Source organism: Gallinula chloropus (genome assembly GCF_964237585.1).
Source record: "Gallinula chloropus genome assembly, chromosome: 5".
Lineage (NCBI taxonomy): Eukaryota > Metazoa > Chordata > Aves > Gruiformes > Rallidae > Gallinula > Gallinula chloropus.
The window spans coordinates 64,969,006-64,985,740 of record NC_140090.1 but is presented as its reverse complement, the minus strand read 5'-3'; the positions used below and the strand labels follow the sequence as shown (position 1 = coordinate 64,985,740).

At 37.4% G+C, this 16,735-nt stretch overlaps 1 protein-coding gene across 2 annotated transcripts in view; it reads right to left on the bottom strand.

Moving 5' to 3' along the window:
- Positions 1-4,898: 4,898 nt before the first annotated feature.
- The window catches only part of IDE (insulin degrading enzyme), a 62,648-nt gene continuing 50,811 nt past the window's right edge, over positions 4,899-16,735 (bottom strand). For both annotated transcript variants that reach the window (XM_084264919.1, XM_084264920.1), the window contains exons 21-25: positions 14,243-14,515; positions 12,193-12,254; positions 10,623-10,695; positions 8,667-8,734; positions 4,899-7,508 (exon numbers count right to left, since the gene is read on the bottom strand). In XM_084264919.1, the coding sequence (XP_084121045.1) occupies positions 7,413-7,508; positions 8,667-8,734; positions 10,623-10,695; positions 12,193-12,254; positions 14,243-14,515 (572 nt within the window). In that variant the 3' untranslated portion in view covers positions 4,899-7,412. The remainder of the gene's footprint in view (positions 7,509-8,666; positions 8,735-10,622; positions 10,696-12,192; positions 12,255-14,242; positions 14,516-16,735) is intronic.

Here is a 16,735-nt window from a genome sequence, read left to right as displayed (position 1 = left end):
ATTCGCATCACATCTCTCCAAATCATGCAGTCTCTGATACCAGTCTATCAGGACTCTGCACATGGCTGCCGGTACATTTCTGCTGTCACTTAAAGGGCTCCTCAGAACCAGAAACTGACCAACAAAATAAGTGAAATAGTTTAAGCTATCTGGCTGTGCTATCCCTTATAGTCTTGCTTAATCATACACATGAATCTACTCTCAGTTTTGATTTTACATTGCAGTCCACCACTTCCCGAGCTGCTGACAACCAGATATAGTAAATCTTCCCACACAGCTTTGAGAAAGTCTATTCTTTACTTAAGCTTAAGAAAGTCATAGATTAATTACATGGCAAATGCATACTTTACAAATGTAGACATATATTATTATCTTGGGGTTTAAGTTGATCTTCTTGCTTGCATCGTGTATGGTGACTCCTGGGGAACAGCAAGGCAACTCCTCCGGCACCTTTGTAACAGACCCCTGGCACAGAACATCTCTGTAACACCATCACCAAGTTAAAGTCCAGCACGCTATGAAACTACAGGACTCCATTTATTTCTATACAAGGCTGAGACTCTATTATCAGGATCTCAACTTAAAAATACCCCCATGAATGTTACAAGACTTTCAGGACTAAGAAGCTATTCCAAAAGTATTTAAGATTATTTAAAATTTCCAGTCAGACTTTATGCCAAACCCATTAAGAGATACATACTTTATAATCTAGGGTTATCGATACACTACAAGGCAACACATTTACTCCTGTTGTCAGGCCAGCTTAAGTATTTAGTTATTAATTCTCTCAACTGCCTTTTCTTGTGTGTGCATGCCTGGTAGAGAATGTAAAGCTGGTAACATTCATAAGAAATTCTGCTACTTTAATCCTGTTGCTTTCAAAGCTCAAAGAAACTTGGACTGTTCAGACACTGCAAGTTTTTCTGAAAATAAGGTCTTGTATTCACTCTTAATTACTCAATTCAACATTTCAGCAAGCCTAATATGTATTACACAGTTGTGCACTGGTAGTTTACAGACATAACACATGACCCTTTTTCACATGAATTTATAATTTATACACGATGATGTGACAGACAGATGACTATCAGACAAGAAGTGCAAAATATCATGCAACTAGCTGCTTTCAACTTATATGCATTATCTTTCATTTCTACATTATTTTTATTCAGTGGCTCATGGTGTGGGCCAGCACCCCAGCTCACACGTTTTGCATACACTGAGCTTAATACAATCTTTTGTATGTTCACATTCATAACATCTTTAAACTAATGATCACTAACATGTAAATTCGAGTGGAAAATCCAAACTACAAGCATCCTTTGTATATGTATTCTCCAAGTTACACAATGCCTACAAGCTATTCCACTCAAATATGCCTACTTCCAGGAAAAGGCAGGATAAGGTACATGTTTATTATTCACAGCAATAAAATCATATTGTGCATACAACAGCAGGCCAGTCTCCTGCTGCAGTTGAGTAGCACCTGTTTTCAAATTATATCTCAAATAGGTCTACTTGCTTAACCCTCCCACTTAGCTGAGCTTCAGCAGTCCAGTGTGGTGCTCCAGGCTTAGACAAGCTGTAGATAGATGCCCTTGCTGTGTAATGTTATGGATAAGCTTGCCATGATTAGTAGGTAAGTTCTAATCACACAAAAAAAGTATCCTAGAACACATATGCAGCCCACACATGCTGCATGCCAGCACTAAGGGGACATTAATGACACTTTTGGCTGATGGGACAACTGGAGTACTCCGCTCATCTCACCTGGTCAGAGACACATGATGCAATGCAAGATGAACTGCAGGCAGCTGTGCCTTTGAAGATGACTGAAAGAGTATCAGAACTAAACAATCAGCTTGTGGAGATGCCAGATCCAGTTATACATACAGAATCCTGTGTTCCTAAAATACACTGAAAGCTGCAGAATTGTCCCAAACACTTCATCTTCCTACAATTTTATCTGGAAATTAACCAAATCTGTGAATGGGAGAATTAGCTGCATAATTATTTTCAGATTCCTGAAGGTTCACTCGTAACAGATCCGTGCCTGTCAATGATAAAAAGTCATCTCCCGGTCCAAACACAGAACTTCACTTGCAGTAGTGGTCATACAAAACACTTTGTTTCCCTGGTATTGCAGAAGCCTTGGAACACACAAGTCTTGGCAGGCTAAAAGCTACTTAATGACAAAAACATAACGCGCGGAGAGGTGGAGCTGTTTGACACCTTACTGACACCAGAGCGCTGCTGGGCATTTCCGAAGCAAGCTGGAAAGGCTGAAAAATAGCAAGTGAACCATTTTTAAGCACTGCTGCTGCTGTTTTAAACCAATTCCAACACTGCCTTATCAGGTGCATGGCTTCAGCAAAGTCCCCTGTCCACTACAAGACATCACATCCAAAACCTCACACCTTTGAAGCCCAGACTCAGCCTTCACTAACACATGGACACATATGGACACACACTTTCTGTATTCAGTCTCCCAGAACACCAGTTCTGCATGCTCTGAACGACTCAGTCCCCAACCACGTAAACCACACTCATGGTGATCTCGTACGTCTCCCTGGAGTTCACAAACAGGTGTCCATCAATTTGTCCCACCACAAGTGCTCATCCTTTACAACAGACTAGAGAGATAAACCCATGTTTTTCTACGCCACAACTCTGAGCTTAAAGCAAATTACAAAAACAAACAAACAAAACCATTTTCTATTGGAATTTTTCCTCACTCATTTTCCCCACTGCCCCAGAGGTTGGTAACGTAGGTTGGGCACCTCCTCATTCCCTTCTGCTGAACCTGTTCTGATTTTGTAGCATTAAGTGCTCATCACCAGAATACGTGCATGTCCAAGTGCACATGTACCTCAGGACACCCAGTTCTGTGTATGGGTGGAGGGGGTGGCTGGAAGGTCCCACCTCCAATTAAAAGGTTACATGTCTTTTGACAGTTGCTATAAAAGTACCACGATTTCTAGTTGCCCTTCTTGAAAGGGAAGCTGAGCAGGCAGTAAAACGCTGTAGTGAAAATCTGAAGCAGAGGGCAGCACACCTCACACACTAAGGTGGTGGTGGTGGTTCCTCAGAAAGGTGTGGGATTTAAACTTGTATGCCCCTCACTAGTTTCCCACTGGCTACACCCAGGCACTTCCTCACCCAGTGCTACCGTCACTTGAAGCCCACTTGGAGCTGTGTATCATCCCTCAGCCACAGTGCAAACTTTCCAGAAATTTAATTCAGAATTTTGCACTGCAGCACTATGGAAGGAATCCTAAAAGTTATCAACAGCAAATTCTTAGCAGTGTAGTATCTGCATCCTTTAATGCTGCCCTTTTAGTTAACAGCCTTGGAGTGGCTTCGAAACATTAATTTAAGAAGCCATAAATATTTTCAATCTTAAATTCTTTTAGATGCTTGAGTTCAAATAAGTTGGTTTAACTGTGACATTTCTCATTCTGCTGGGCCTTTGGCCTTACACACTTTCTTCCTTTGAACTGCAATTCCAATTTCACATACTATTAGTGTTACATTCCACCAAAAGCAAATTCTATGAGTATATTCTTTGAATGGCAAATAGACTGGAATGTTTCAAATAAAAGCCCTTCAGCAGAATCTGCGCAGGCCAGGCTTCTTCTGAAATCACATGGAAGCTAAGAAAGATGCCTGAGTTTCTGATCCCTTCTGCCTTTCAAATAGCCCAGAGGTGTCTTGCATTGTGCAGCACGCAGCAACGTTAAAGACTGACGTGAAAACAAAAGAGTTTCAGAGTTGGATCTGAATATCAAATTAGGTATCAGCTCAAGGGAAGGACCCAGGTGTCACTGTAGATGACTGTATCAGTTCAGTGGTCAGCTACTGAAAAGCGTATGTAAAAAGAACATACAAAGAAAAATGCAGAAGATAACGATTCTTCACTTTACAGCAGACCTATAGCAAAAGCATACTGGCCAGTTAAATGGTAGAGAAAAGGTAGACAAATCTGCTGACCCTGTGTTAAAACAAGAGTTAGAAAATAATAAATGAAGTCAAAAAGCTGTGTGATGCTTTCTCTGCACATTATTATTAGACTGTGGAACATATTATTCATAAGGGCTGTTCACATCCAAGCACTTAATATTCTGAAAAAGCTCAAGACTTCTTTTTATGGCTAACAGTGATAGTCCAAGTGGATTTGGATAGCTCAACTTTTTGCAAAGGACTATAGAGCTCATGACTCAGGATCTACCCCAATCTCTAACAACTGGGAGTGGAGAAAGAGTGCCCTGATGTTGGGGACACATTATTTTCCAGGTGGGCTACAGGCATTTTGTTTCTCAGCTGAGAATACCGATCACTCTTTCCAATGCTAAGGAGAAAACTTGTCGCTTAACACTGCTGCCAGATACTACTTCAAGGAGCACCACTAGAGCAGCAGAAGTGCTTGTTGCCTTGTATCTTTACACGGTCAGAATTCACACTTACTCCCAACCTTTCCAAATGTAATCTTTTGGAGTGCATAGAGCAAAGAAAATGACCAGGGAAAGGAATTTCTCAAAAGCAATACTGTAAAGCTGCACAATTCGGTCTGGCTGCAGAGATGCTCCAAATTTACAATTAAAATCCTGTCTTGTGCAAGTATTTCTGTCTTTGTATTATGTTTTCAAACACTCAGACAGCAACAAAGGTGGATCTACCTACAGGGCGTGGGAAGCCCTGTGAGGAAGTCCTCTCAAACTTCCCTAAAAGTGACTGGGACACTTCTCCAGCAGAGCTACCAGCCTAACTAGTCCAAAGCAACTGGATAGCAGAAAATCACCATTAATGTATAATAAAACACATGCACAGACTGATAGATGTAACATTACCAGTATGCAAAAAATTAAAATGAAACAAATTAAGAACTCCAAACATTAAATTCAGAATGTTTATTGTAAACAGAATAACTCTAGCACTCTGTCATACTGGCTGTGTCACATGCACCCAATTCCACATCAACTGCTTAAAATAGCACTTGCAAAAATTACAGTTATGTAATAATAATTTATGGTTTCTTACATAAACTAATTAACAAGCACTAAAATTGAATTACAGTGTATTCTAGGTAGTTTTTTATTGCTTGTAGACACTGCAGCTTTGGATCCATTAAAATGAACCCATTAGTATGCCTGAGTTTATCAAAATTTACTGCTGTATCAAACTCAAACTGTAAAATGCTGGAGAACACTTTAAACCAATTAACAGCTGCTGTAAAACTACAGGGGTTTCCACATCCACTCACAGAAGTTTGAAATTCTACACTTTTTCCTCTGGAAAACATGATTTGTGAGCTTGCGTTCAATACGCTGCTATTCCAATTTATTTATAGAATTTGTTAAAATTAGAGTTTATAGCACTTCCATGAATATATATATATTTATTTTTACACTCGATAGAAGCCATTTAATTTTATTCACCATAACAGTGGTAAATTTAAATACTAAATCCCAAAATATATATTTTTATAATATGCTGTCAAAACTTTTAATATATATAATACAAATACTTTTACTAAAGGAAAACTATGAACAAAAGTGAAATGCAAGAGGGTAAAAAGACCATTTTGTGCGAAGGATCCATGACAGCTGTGGTGCACAGAAACACCTTTACTGGTTTTTGCTTATACTGTTTCACTTTTTTTCTCCTCAGGCTACAAAATGATGCGGCCTTCCTTGGCAACAGGCTACATCACAAATTATCATCAAACCTCTCAAAAAGATGTTGAAACAGATACTGTTAACCTTTAAAATAAGTTTTAAATACAGCGTATTTATTGAATGAGAAAAGACTCTCATATAAACACAACTTAAGGCCCTTACCCTGCCACGCATTCATTTAATTTGGCTTCAGAGCCACTGTAAGAATGAGTATTGATTCAATGACAAGAACAGCCCTAGGATCCTGATGTATGACAACAGCGGGTCACATCCAGGCCTCAGTTTCAGGTTCCTTTAATCATAAGCAAACTCTCAGTAACACCCCTGACGTGCAGAGTTTGTATCTCCAATGTTCTGCATACTCTATCCTGCCCAAATAATTACAATCAATTTTATGCAGTAACGAGGTAGGAGAGCTTAGTAATCAGTAAGATGCTCCTTTACCTTTTCCTATTCAGGGACTGTCCTTAAGCACAAGACCACTCTGCAGACATCAGTAAACTCGGTGAAGATGAGATACCATTTCACTGAATTATGGAAAACATACAGATACAGTATTTCAGAGTAATTCTTGATCCTTCCAGATTTTGCACAGCCTTCTTAAAAGTAGGAACAAACATTTTGTGATGTAACCTGAAGCACATCTTGTACTACAGCAGTGCTGCACCATCCCAGGCTCCTTCCTGAAGGACAGGAAGGTCCCGCACAGATGTACAGGAACAATGACGTGCCTGATCCATTATGGGGCCCACTGAGTCAAGAACTAGCGTGTGCTTAAAGTGATCTGCACTAGTGAGTACTTCGCCAGACTGAGACCTAACGTAACAATCGAGGCAACAGAGACTGAATTCTCCAGCAGCACATATGCAACTGAAAAAGAAAATTATACAGAATGAAGCATCTTGTATACCAAATGGAAACAATTCACAGTGATGCTGAAAAACCAAACAGGATGTTGACAGTATCAAGAAACTGGGACAACACTTTTGGTAACAAAAATAAAAATGTATTATTAAAGTGTTTCCAGCATTTTACAAGTTTTAATATAAAATGTCCCCGAATTTGTATAGAAAGATTAAAATCATGCCCGCATCTTCAATTATTCCCATTATGACTATTGTCTTACTGTGCTGTCAAATTCTCTTTTTTCCCCCCCCTCCCAATGGTCTTCATAAAACTTAAATAGAAAATATGCCAGTTGCATTAAGGATCAATTAAAAAAGTATCATTCAACATGTCACGTCAAAAAAATGTGAAAGTCTCTATTTTTAAAAAAAATTGTTGACCTCATCCAAAAAAGGACCTACTTTTCTCTCCTCCTCCAGCCCCCAATAAGATAATTATTGGGACACTAAATGGTGTTTTTCAGGAGTAGCGAGGATTTTTCAAGCTATTTTCTTTCCTCTGGAGGGTTATTTTATCAAAAAGAAAATTTTAAGGGATATACTATTTTAAAAATATACTGCATCTACAAGTTTTTTTATTCTTATTGTTTCAGTTAATTTTGGTTTTCAACAGGTTGTCTGTAATATAAATGACACATGACCACAACTGATTTTTATATACTCTCTATCCCTAACACACAGCTGATGTCAAATGAACCAAGAAAGAATCTGGGACTTTCATAACGGACAGAACCATTTCTTCTAATGATCTTTAATAATTTTGTTCATCATGAAGTCCCCCGTAACCACATCAGTAACTGATCACTTGCATTTCTTCATCCGCTGGGGCTCTTCACAGTTTTGCAGCCATGAAATTGATATGTGGTTTCACCAGTGGAAAGAGTGGCAGACTGCGCTTGAATTCTGTCATATTCTCAATCACACTTGGCTGCAAAGAAGCGTATGCAAGAAAAAGTCTGCTCAGTATCTTTACATGAGAGAAGTGAGCTACAGCTACATACAAACAGATCCTCCTCATTCTTCTCTGCAATAGTAGTGATTCACAATTCCTTATTACAGGACCCCCCAAAATACAGCGTTATTTCTTACGAAGCAAATGGTTTCATATTTACTGCAGATAATTTAAAGCAATAGCTATAATGCAGTAATTCCATTACTAATAATGGCAGGAACTTTAGTACATGTGGAACTTGTCTTTTTGTTTACAAATGCTACTTTAGAACATCCCACCTATCCTTTGAGTACCAGAGGTAAGATCACAAAACAATAGCAATTCAGTGAGCTATTATTCTCAGTTGCAGTAACAAACTGAACTTTTTAATATTTTAGTCATAATGGCTAATATATCCACATGTAGCTCATACAGAAATTTCCACCCATGGTGGTTACTTCACTTTTCAGGCTTCAGTAAGAACACAGATCTACTACCACACTACAAAAAGTTAATGATACACGGGGACAAACATTATCATCCTTCTTGAAGAAAATTCATTTAAGGTCCAGTAAGGGCCCAGTGCTGTTCTATCTACCCACATACTTGTAAGAACAGAATTTGTCCAAATGCTTCCTCCACAGGCTACCCATTGACAGGAAAGTGTGTTAATCTTTCAGGCTTTAAGATAATGACGGGACAGTTGTTTTTGTTGTTGCTGGTTAGGTTGTTCATTTGTTGTTTGCTTGGATTATTTTTAAACAAAGATGATAAATTTGTTGATGCATATGCACCTCTCTCGACACTTGATACACCTGATCATATATGAATCAGTATTTTCAGACAACAATAATCTGTATTTACTTGATAGTGTAGCTACTCAGTAGAGTTAACTGCTACTACTATTAGCTTTCATAATGGAACAGAAGGAACACAGGTAACAGGACAGACTGCTAAAAAGAAGAAAAAACAAAAGAAAAATTCATATTGTTATTGAGGGTGACAATGCATGTGGAAGAGAGCTCAAGCTGAAATAGCAGTCCCGCAACAGCTTGAATTTCAAGAAGAAAGTTCTGGAAAACTTCACTTCAGTGATATTAAACTTCTATATTAAGAATACCACCTGGGATTTTTTTCTGTGGTGTTTATTTTTACCTGTGGTAGTGGTGGAGCTGGTGCCAGGTTCACATCATTTTGGCATGGAAACTCTCCAACGACAGGGCCTATTTAGTATCATCAAAATTAATTCAAGACCATAGTACCTTTTACATAATAAACTGTTTTCTCTTATAAAGCAAGTATCTACACAAAGCAGAGTTGCTAATTTTAAAGTATCCAAGTAAGACTTTCTGAATATTTTGCTTTAATAGTCCCTAGCTGTCTTTAGAAATACAAATTGCTTAAACCATGATTTGATGTGAGAACATGTGCAGAGGCAGTAGCTTTTATTCATTTTACTTACACATAAAGAAAACATGGAAATAAAAATTGCTAATCTATGGATCAATGAATACTTAAAACTGTTTTCCAGTACAAATTATGAGAACAACAGTAAATACCAGCAGTTTATGCAACAAGAGCAATGTGAAAACAGCACATCTGTAAGTTTGGACATGCATATGGTGCCCTGGGGGTTATCCCATGTACCAAAATTCTGGATAGCAGCCCCAAGTCTTCCCTGCCTATCCCCATACATGCTTTACTTCAGTCTTCCCAAGTCTTCTTCCTGCAGCCAATCCAGTTGCCCAGAAGAACTTTCAGTCTTTTTTCCTTAGACCTCCCTCCTACCTCCATACTCAAATTTCAACCCTAACATTCACCCTGGGAACTTAAGTACTTTCCCCCTCCTAAAATCCTGGATCTCTACTGCTTTTGAGTTTTTTTTCCACTCTCAAAGAAAATGGCGTGTCTGCCTCTAGGAGGAACGGCTCTGTCTGGGCAGGTTTTCAGCTTTCCTCCTCTGTGTTACTCTCTACAGGACTGGTGCCTGCACTTGGACAGATGCTCATTTGGATTCACAGGAGAGGCATTAAAGTCCCAGTTTCTCTTCCATGGTAGAAGAGAGACCACATGCCAGATCAAATAGTTTAGGACTGGGGAGTATGTGGAGAGACTATTTTGCTATAATCTCTGTAAAGGTAACCACCTGTTAGGATGCCTGCTATGCTCACCTTTGTCTCAGGAAGATACCATTCCAAACAAATAACAAAACCATTCTGGCACTTAATAAAGTTTTTTTTCTAGACATGGAATGTATTAGGATTATTTCTATTTAGCACTGATTAGTCATGAAAACTAGAAAGATGCTTTGAAGCAAGTCTTCCTTACTCAGCCGCAGAGTTACAATTTCCAGAGGACCATAAAAATTCTGAGACTGGTAGGAGTTTCTTGACAGACACACAGCCACCTGCTTCTTTTTGCTCTGCAGACAAGCCTTTAATATTGCTGATTTTACAACCAGTTACATGTCGGAATTTAAGATCAGGATAAACTGGTGGGAAATCTGCACAAACAATATAGCAGTTTTTTCTCTCCATTTATATACATTAACCAAAAACATTTTTAACATTTTCCTTCTTGATTTCTAAAATGGAACAACACAGTTTACAATACGTAGCTAATGTAGATCATTTGAAAAGAAAACCTAAATAAACTTCTGACTTTCTCAAGCTTAAGTATAGTGTTTGACATTACTAGGGCGTTATTTTTTGTTTGTTTTTCTTTCAGAGTGCTTGAATAGAATTGTGGGCATTCATTGCAGTACTACACCATACTGATAACTGCAAATCCTAGTTTTGCTTTTCCCCGTAGGACTACTTTATTTTATTTTTTAAAGTTTCCTGTTTAAAAAGGTGCTATTTTAAGATATATTGTTTTAATACCAATATACTTCAAAAAGGCTGAAAAATTTGGTCACAAACATTAATTAGAAATTTTTTACATGTGCATGTGAAAAAACCCTATAAAAAGAAATACTTTTCTCTCTGAAAGGTGTATAATCTCCAGGTATTATATTTTTCTCATAATACATTATCATGTAACATTGCTGTCTTTAACTACTTTGTACTTGAGCAGGAATTGCTTAAATAGTATATTCAGCACAATACTTACAGGAATCCATTTCCCTTGCAAGGACGTGTACTGATACCTTGTGTCTTCTGGGAGCATCTATTGCCAACAGCACCTACAGTAAAAAAGTCAAGTCCTTCAGATGCAGTATCACTCAGATATTTATAAAACAGTAAAAGAACAAAAGCACTTACATCTTAACTCAAACTTTAAAACAAGGAATGAATTTTGGGTTTATGCCTTCAAATATTATTAAAAGTCATCCATGGAGTACTGTGAATTATTTAATACAATCAAGGTAAGAAATTCATATAGTCTGGGACTCAGAAAAGCCGGAAGTAAGAGTAATTAAGCCATTAACTGTCACAGTATCAGGAACACAACCTAATCTGCAGGATTTTCAATCCCTAGCAGCCTTCTGGAAGCACATCCCCCAGAACACATTAAATCCAGCTGGACTAGCTCACCAGAAATGACTAGCCAGTTATTTCTGCTCTGGGTACGGGATAATCATCTAACAAGCACCAGTGCAAGCAAAACAGCACAGGTTCCTAGAAAAACAGAATGTGGATACTTGTTCAAGTAGTCTTTTATTAAACAACAGCAAGTGATACTCCATTTGCTAAGTTTGTGTTTGCTGCGTATCTTCATCCATGTTATCATACTACTGTGCCACATAAATAATAACCAGTTTTAAGGATTAACACTAAATCTCATAAAAATAGATGCTAATGTAAAAGTGACCTTGGATATTGAAAAAGATAAGACAGAGTACAAAAGATAAACCGTTCTGAAAGACATTAGCCACGCCAAGAGAGAAAAAAAGAACACACAGATGCACATGAATTCATGCTTCTTCATGGGCAGAAGTTTTTCCATCCAGTAATAAGTTCCAAAGACATACAACTACAGTATTTTTCAAATTACTACCTCAGTCATAATCTGTTATTAATAAAACAGTATGTCACTTTGCAATATAGTGAGTTACTACCTATGAAATTTGTTACAAGACAGAAACAATGAGGCCAAATTTATGAGGGCTTGGGGGGCACAGGTCAGACAGATGACCCCCCATAGTATTTCAATTGCTTATATTAGATATCCATCCAGCAACTTCATGCTGATCTGCAATGTACAATTAATCGCATCGCATCATTATGCTGCTCTTTTGTTCTGCCTAACTGTAAGAAGAAGTGAATAAAGCTTTAAAAATATCTGTTTTAGTCTCAATTCATGCACACACAAAACCTGAATCACTTACTGGTTAGAGGGAAAAAAATAAAAACAAATTTGCAATTTTGGCCAAGCCTGGTCATAGACTACCACATTTTTTATTCATAACAAAAGGATAAGTGAGACATGATGACAATAAGAGCTGATATGGAAAAAATCCCACTGCAAAAATCCCACTTCTCCACAATTTGTACAATATGCTAGTCGCCATTAAACTAAGTAAGATTCAAGAACTGAAATTATTATTACGGTATCTGCATCAGTCCTACCATTGACCTAAACTATCCAGAAGTATATGCTTTCATAGTTCACGCAAGTAACACCCAGTTATCTCTACATCTCTTTCCCAGTAAGTTTTTTAACTACATGACTAACTTACCTTGTAGAACTGTATAATATCATCCTTGGTCAGGGTCTTTAGATAAGCCACTTCAATATTATCTGCACAACAATAGCAAAAATTAGAACAAGTCTGCAAATCATAGCTGGTTATTAGCACACTACTTATTCAAAGTGTATTTCTTTCAAATTCAGATGCTGTAATTGACTGCAAATGATATGCTTTTCATTGTTAACTCTCAAGCTAATACTTTCACCACTGAAAACGTCATTGGAAGCTTGGCAGAAAATTATACTTCAGTAAGTCCATTTGATTAGACTTACTAAAAAATGCTTGTTTGAAGAATACTGATTGCACTGTATGTTATTCAGTAGCTAAAAAAGATATGCCTACTTCTGTATAGTATCTTCAAATCAATGTTACACATTTCTAATGCAGACTGATTATAGATGGCTTTTATTCACACTTTGGAAACAGGATGGCAGAATGCACTTTCACAGGATGTATTTTTAAATCAAGGTAAGGAACAGTGACTGCATCATACGTGTTAGGGAATAATCACCTTAAGACACCTGGGGACAATGTCTTTGTAACTACATCACTCTGTGTAAATTAAATTATAATTATATGAACTAATCCTGTAATATTGCTGCATGTTTTTGTCCTAGGCATGCTTGCTGTCTCAGGGTGAGCAGGAAGATCAAGCAAAAAAATCCACACAAGAGAAGATATAGGCAAGAAGAGATATGCAGCTAACAAGTCTGCGAGGCAGGCTACAAGTAATTAATATGAAGTTTCTACATGGAGGAAATAAAAAATAATTATATTTGGGATATAATTTTTTAACAAAATAAACCAGTAAAAATAGTAACAGTAAAAATGTAAAAACCCAAAGGAAAAAAAACTTTCATTTGTTAATGCTGGAATACAAATTTCTGATTTTGACAATTCTAGTCATATCAGAACCATTAATAAAATAAAATTACTAGTGGGTAGAGGGAATTAAAGATAAAAAATCATGAGAACTAATAAGTTGAGAAGGATTTAGATATAAAAGATATGCCTATAGCTATGAGGAAGAAATTCCAAAGAGATAATACAGATCCAAGTACAGTAGAGTCTTAAGTACACTTAAGGCAGAGAAATTAAACTGTTTCATCAGATGCAAAGAAAAAGTACTTGTGGGATGAAAAGTAAGCAGCTTTCATTCTCCTGAGATCATGCTAGATGACAATTCAAAATTCTTCACTACTGAAACAGTTGAATTGGTCACTGTCGACCAGAGGAAGGCCAATGCTGTGCACGTAAAGCCGAAGAGAAGTCACGGCATACAGAGTGAGTTTTATGTAGGAAGCAGATCATGCATGGAAGATGGGAAATTATAGCTGTGAATAAGAGTTGAGACATGAAAATGTGAGGAAAAGCTGCTGTGCACCTAAACCACTATTATTATTTTTTTTGTTAGAAACTATATTATTAATGTATTTGAGTATTTTGGATTAAAAAATATTCAAACGATAAAAGGAAAAAATGTAATTTAAATATTATGTAAGATCACAATGTAAATAAAAAAGTCAGTCCATTTTCAGCAATATCACTGGAAGTTGAACCTCAATTGGTCTTCTACAAGTTTGTGATCTTCAAGGTATCATGGATGAAAATAAATTTGAATGCACCTCAGTCAAGTATTAGGCACATACATAATACAGACACCTGATCACAGAATTTAGAGCTTACACAACATCAGTGTTTGTGTTCAAACCACTTCCCATCTTTAACCTACTCTGTGTCTCACTGAGCCATAAGGGAGGAATGGAAGGTCAGAGAAGCATCTGCCAACCCCCATCATATGATGAGCATCAGGGAACACCTTATCCTCTATTACTAATGGCTCCCACAGCAGTGAGAGCACAGGCTCCACAAATGAGGCATTTGCTCAGGGCAGATGGAAGAAATACTATTTACAAATCACAAAAAATGCAGTCAGTTATGCACAGGCTTTGCAAAAGTTTAAGTTGTTCTCAAATCACAGGGATAAGCATAGCCAAACTACAGCATTCAGTTGAAAAGGAATTATAATTTGTTTTACCTCTGTCAAAGTTATACTGCTGGGAAATGATTTCTCCCCAGTACTTAGCACATTCTGCAGACAGCTTCTTTGGTTTGTCTAGACGACGAATTGCTAAAGCTTGGATGTGTTTTTGGAAGGCCTCTTCTGTCATGTCTTCTATGCATTTCTCCATAGTTTTTAAGAACGCTTCAACTCTGCTTTCTAAATAGTGTGGTGGCTTTTCAGATTGGATAATAAATCTCAGTCCTTGTATGCCATTTGCCCGACGTGGACCACTGAACACAATGTAACCTTGGCAAAACAAGAATAGTCTCGAGTTATAAGAAAACCCTTGTTCCAGTTTGCCAAATGTAGCAGGTTAGACAGGAATGCAATAATAAAGGTTTTCGAAATATGCAACTGTTTTTTAAAAACATCTTTATTTCACTGAGGTAAATATCAGTATAGGGGAGGGGTAAGAAGGAGATGAGGCAGACCATGACAGAACAAAATGAGTTCTGTCATCAGGATTAAATAACCAGAAATTAAGCTGTACTCTAGTGCTTCATTAGACTCAATGTTAAGAACATACTATTATTTTTTCATAACATTCTCTTTGCTGCAATGTAAGACCACTATTTCCCATCATATCAATTAGATACAAAGAAAATATTATTCCCTTCCTTTCTGTTGGGAGATTTTTGCAGCTTTGCATCTGAACAACTAAGCCTTTCTTGAGTCTTCTCCTCCTTTTTTAATAATGAATCTGTCACATTTCACTCTTAATTGTTCCTTGATGCTCATGTCAAAACTGGATACAGCATTTCAAAGTCCTTACCGGAACACTACAGGAGTATTACTGTGGGTGCATCTTGGAAGCTCCCATTATAAAAAATTGTAAAAATACCCCGGTATTTTTACACAGCAGCACGACACTGCTGGTTCATTTTCTACTTCTGATCCGCTATAACCTGTAGATTGTTTTCTACATAACTGCTACCTAGCCAGTTGCTCCCTAGCTTGTATCCATGCCATTGATTATTCCTGCCAAACTGTTCCCACTGAACTGCATCTTATCCTCATTCAAGTCATGTTCTCAAAATGTCAAACTAATTTTGAATTCTATCTTCCCACACACTTGCAGCCTCTCCCAGCTTAGTATTATCTGAAGATTCAGTAAGTTATCTTTACCCTACCATCCAGAGTTTTGACGAAAATGCTAAATAGCATTGGATCACAACAGAGCTCTGAAGAACACACTATTCTTATCTACCTCCAATTATAACTTTCAAACAGTCTTGTATCCAAACGCATAGCACTTCCACCTAGGTGCTCTCTTTAGCTTGTCTGAGAAAATTACATGTCTTTCATAATATAAAGAAGATATACAACATCACCACTTCCATCCACATGGCTTAACTCTGTTTGCATTTTTAAAAAGTTAGCTTAGTTTGATCTGAGTTTGTCCACTAATAGCCTCCCAGTTGCCTTCATTGCATTTAGAACTGGTTTGATAAACTACTCCATATTTTCCAGGAATCAGAATTGAGCTGACTGATCTGCAACTTCCCTGCTCTTCTCTTTTTAAGGGAACACATAGTATTTAGCATGTTTATTTTTCCAGTACTTCATCTATCACCCACAAATTCTGTTACAAGGCTCCTAATTCCAGGATTTCATAATTTTGTTTTGTGGGGGTTTTTTAATGTCATGTTCATTATGCCCAAACTCTTTAAAAGCTTGAAATTAACCTTAACAACATTTAATCTGTTATTTTCTTGTTCAAAGGTAAGCCTTGGACTTAGTTTGCTGTTATTTATTTTGGAAATCATCCAGTCACAGTTGACATTTTAAATGAGAACTAACAAGGCTAACCTAAATTATTTTGACTTTCTTTTCCCCCCACCACTGTCAACTTTTCCTCTTGTACTGCTAAAGTATTATTGAATGAGTTCTTGTTACTTTACTGTTTAGCAAACTGCTACCTTATTAACTTCTTTCTCCCTTAGGCTTCTCAGAGATCTCATTAACAATTCCATGAAGTTTACTGAATTTTGCTTGTATTGCTACTGTCTTCCCTCCTGAGTCTTGTGAACTCTACCATTTGGGAGTTACACAGTGGTAGAAACACAGAGCTCTTCCTCAACTGATTTCCCCCTCCTCTTTAGTTACCTCCAACTTCCATACAAAACCTGCCACCAGGATTCTCCTAGTTGCTTACAAAAAGTCTAATCTTGCTCGATATCCCTGGTAGTTCCTACTCACCACACAGACAAATGTGCCTGCCTCTCACCTTTGGAAAAACTGTACTACTCCTCATCAGTATTTCATTCATGCAAAGTCTCTGTCTCTCCTTGTTATCCTGTCTGACATAACGTTACCAGTTCTCAGTCATACTGATTCAGGTAACTATTATTTGTACTTTCTGGTGAACACATGTATTCTTAAAAAGCCTGAAAAATATTTAGGTCTTCACCAACATGGTAGTTTACCATTACCCACAGAGCATAATTCCTAGGATAAGGTCTCTAA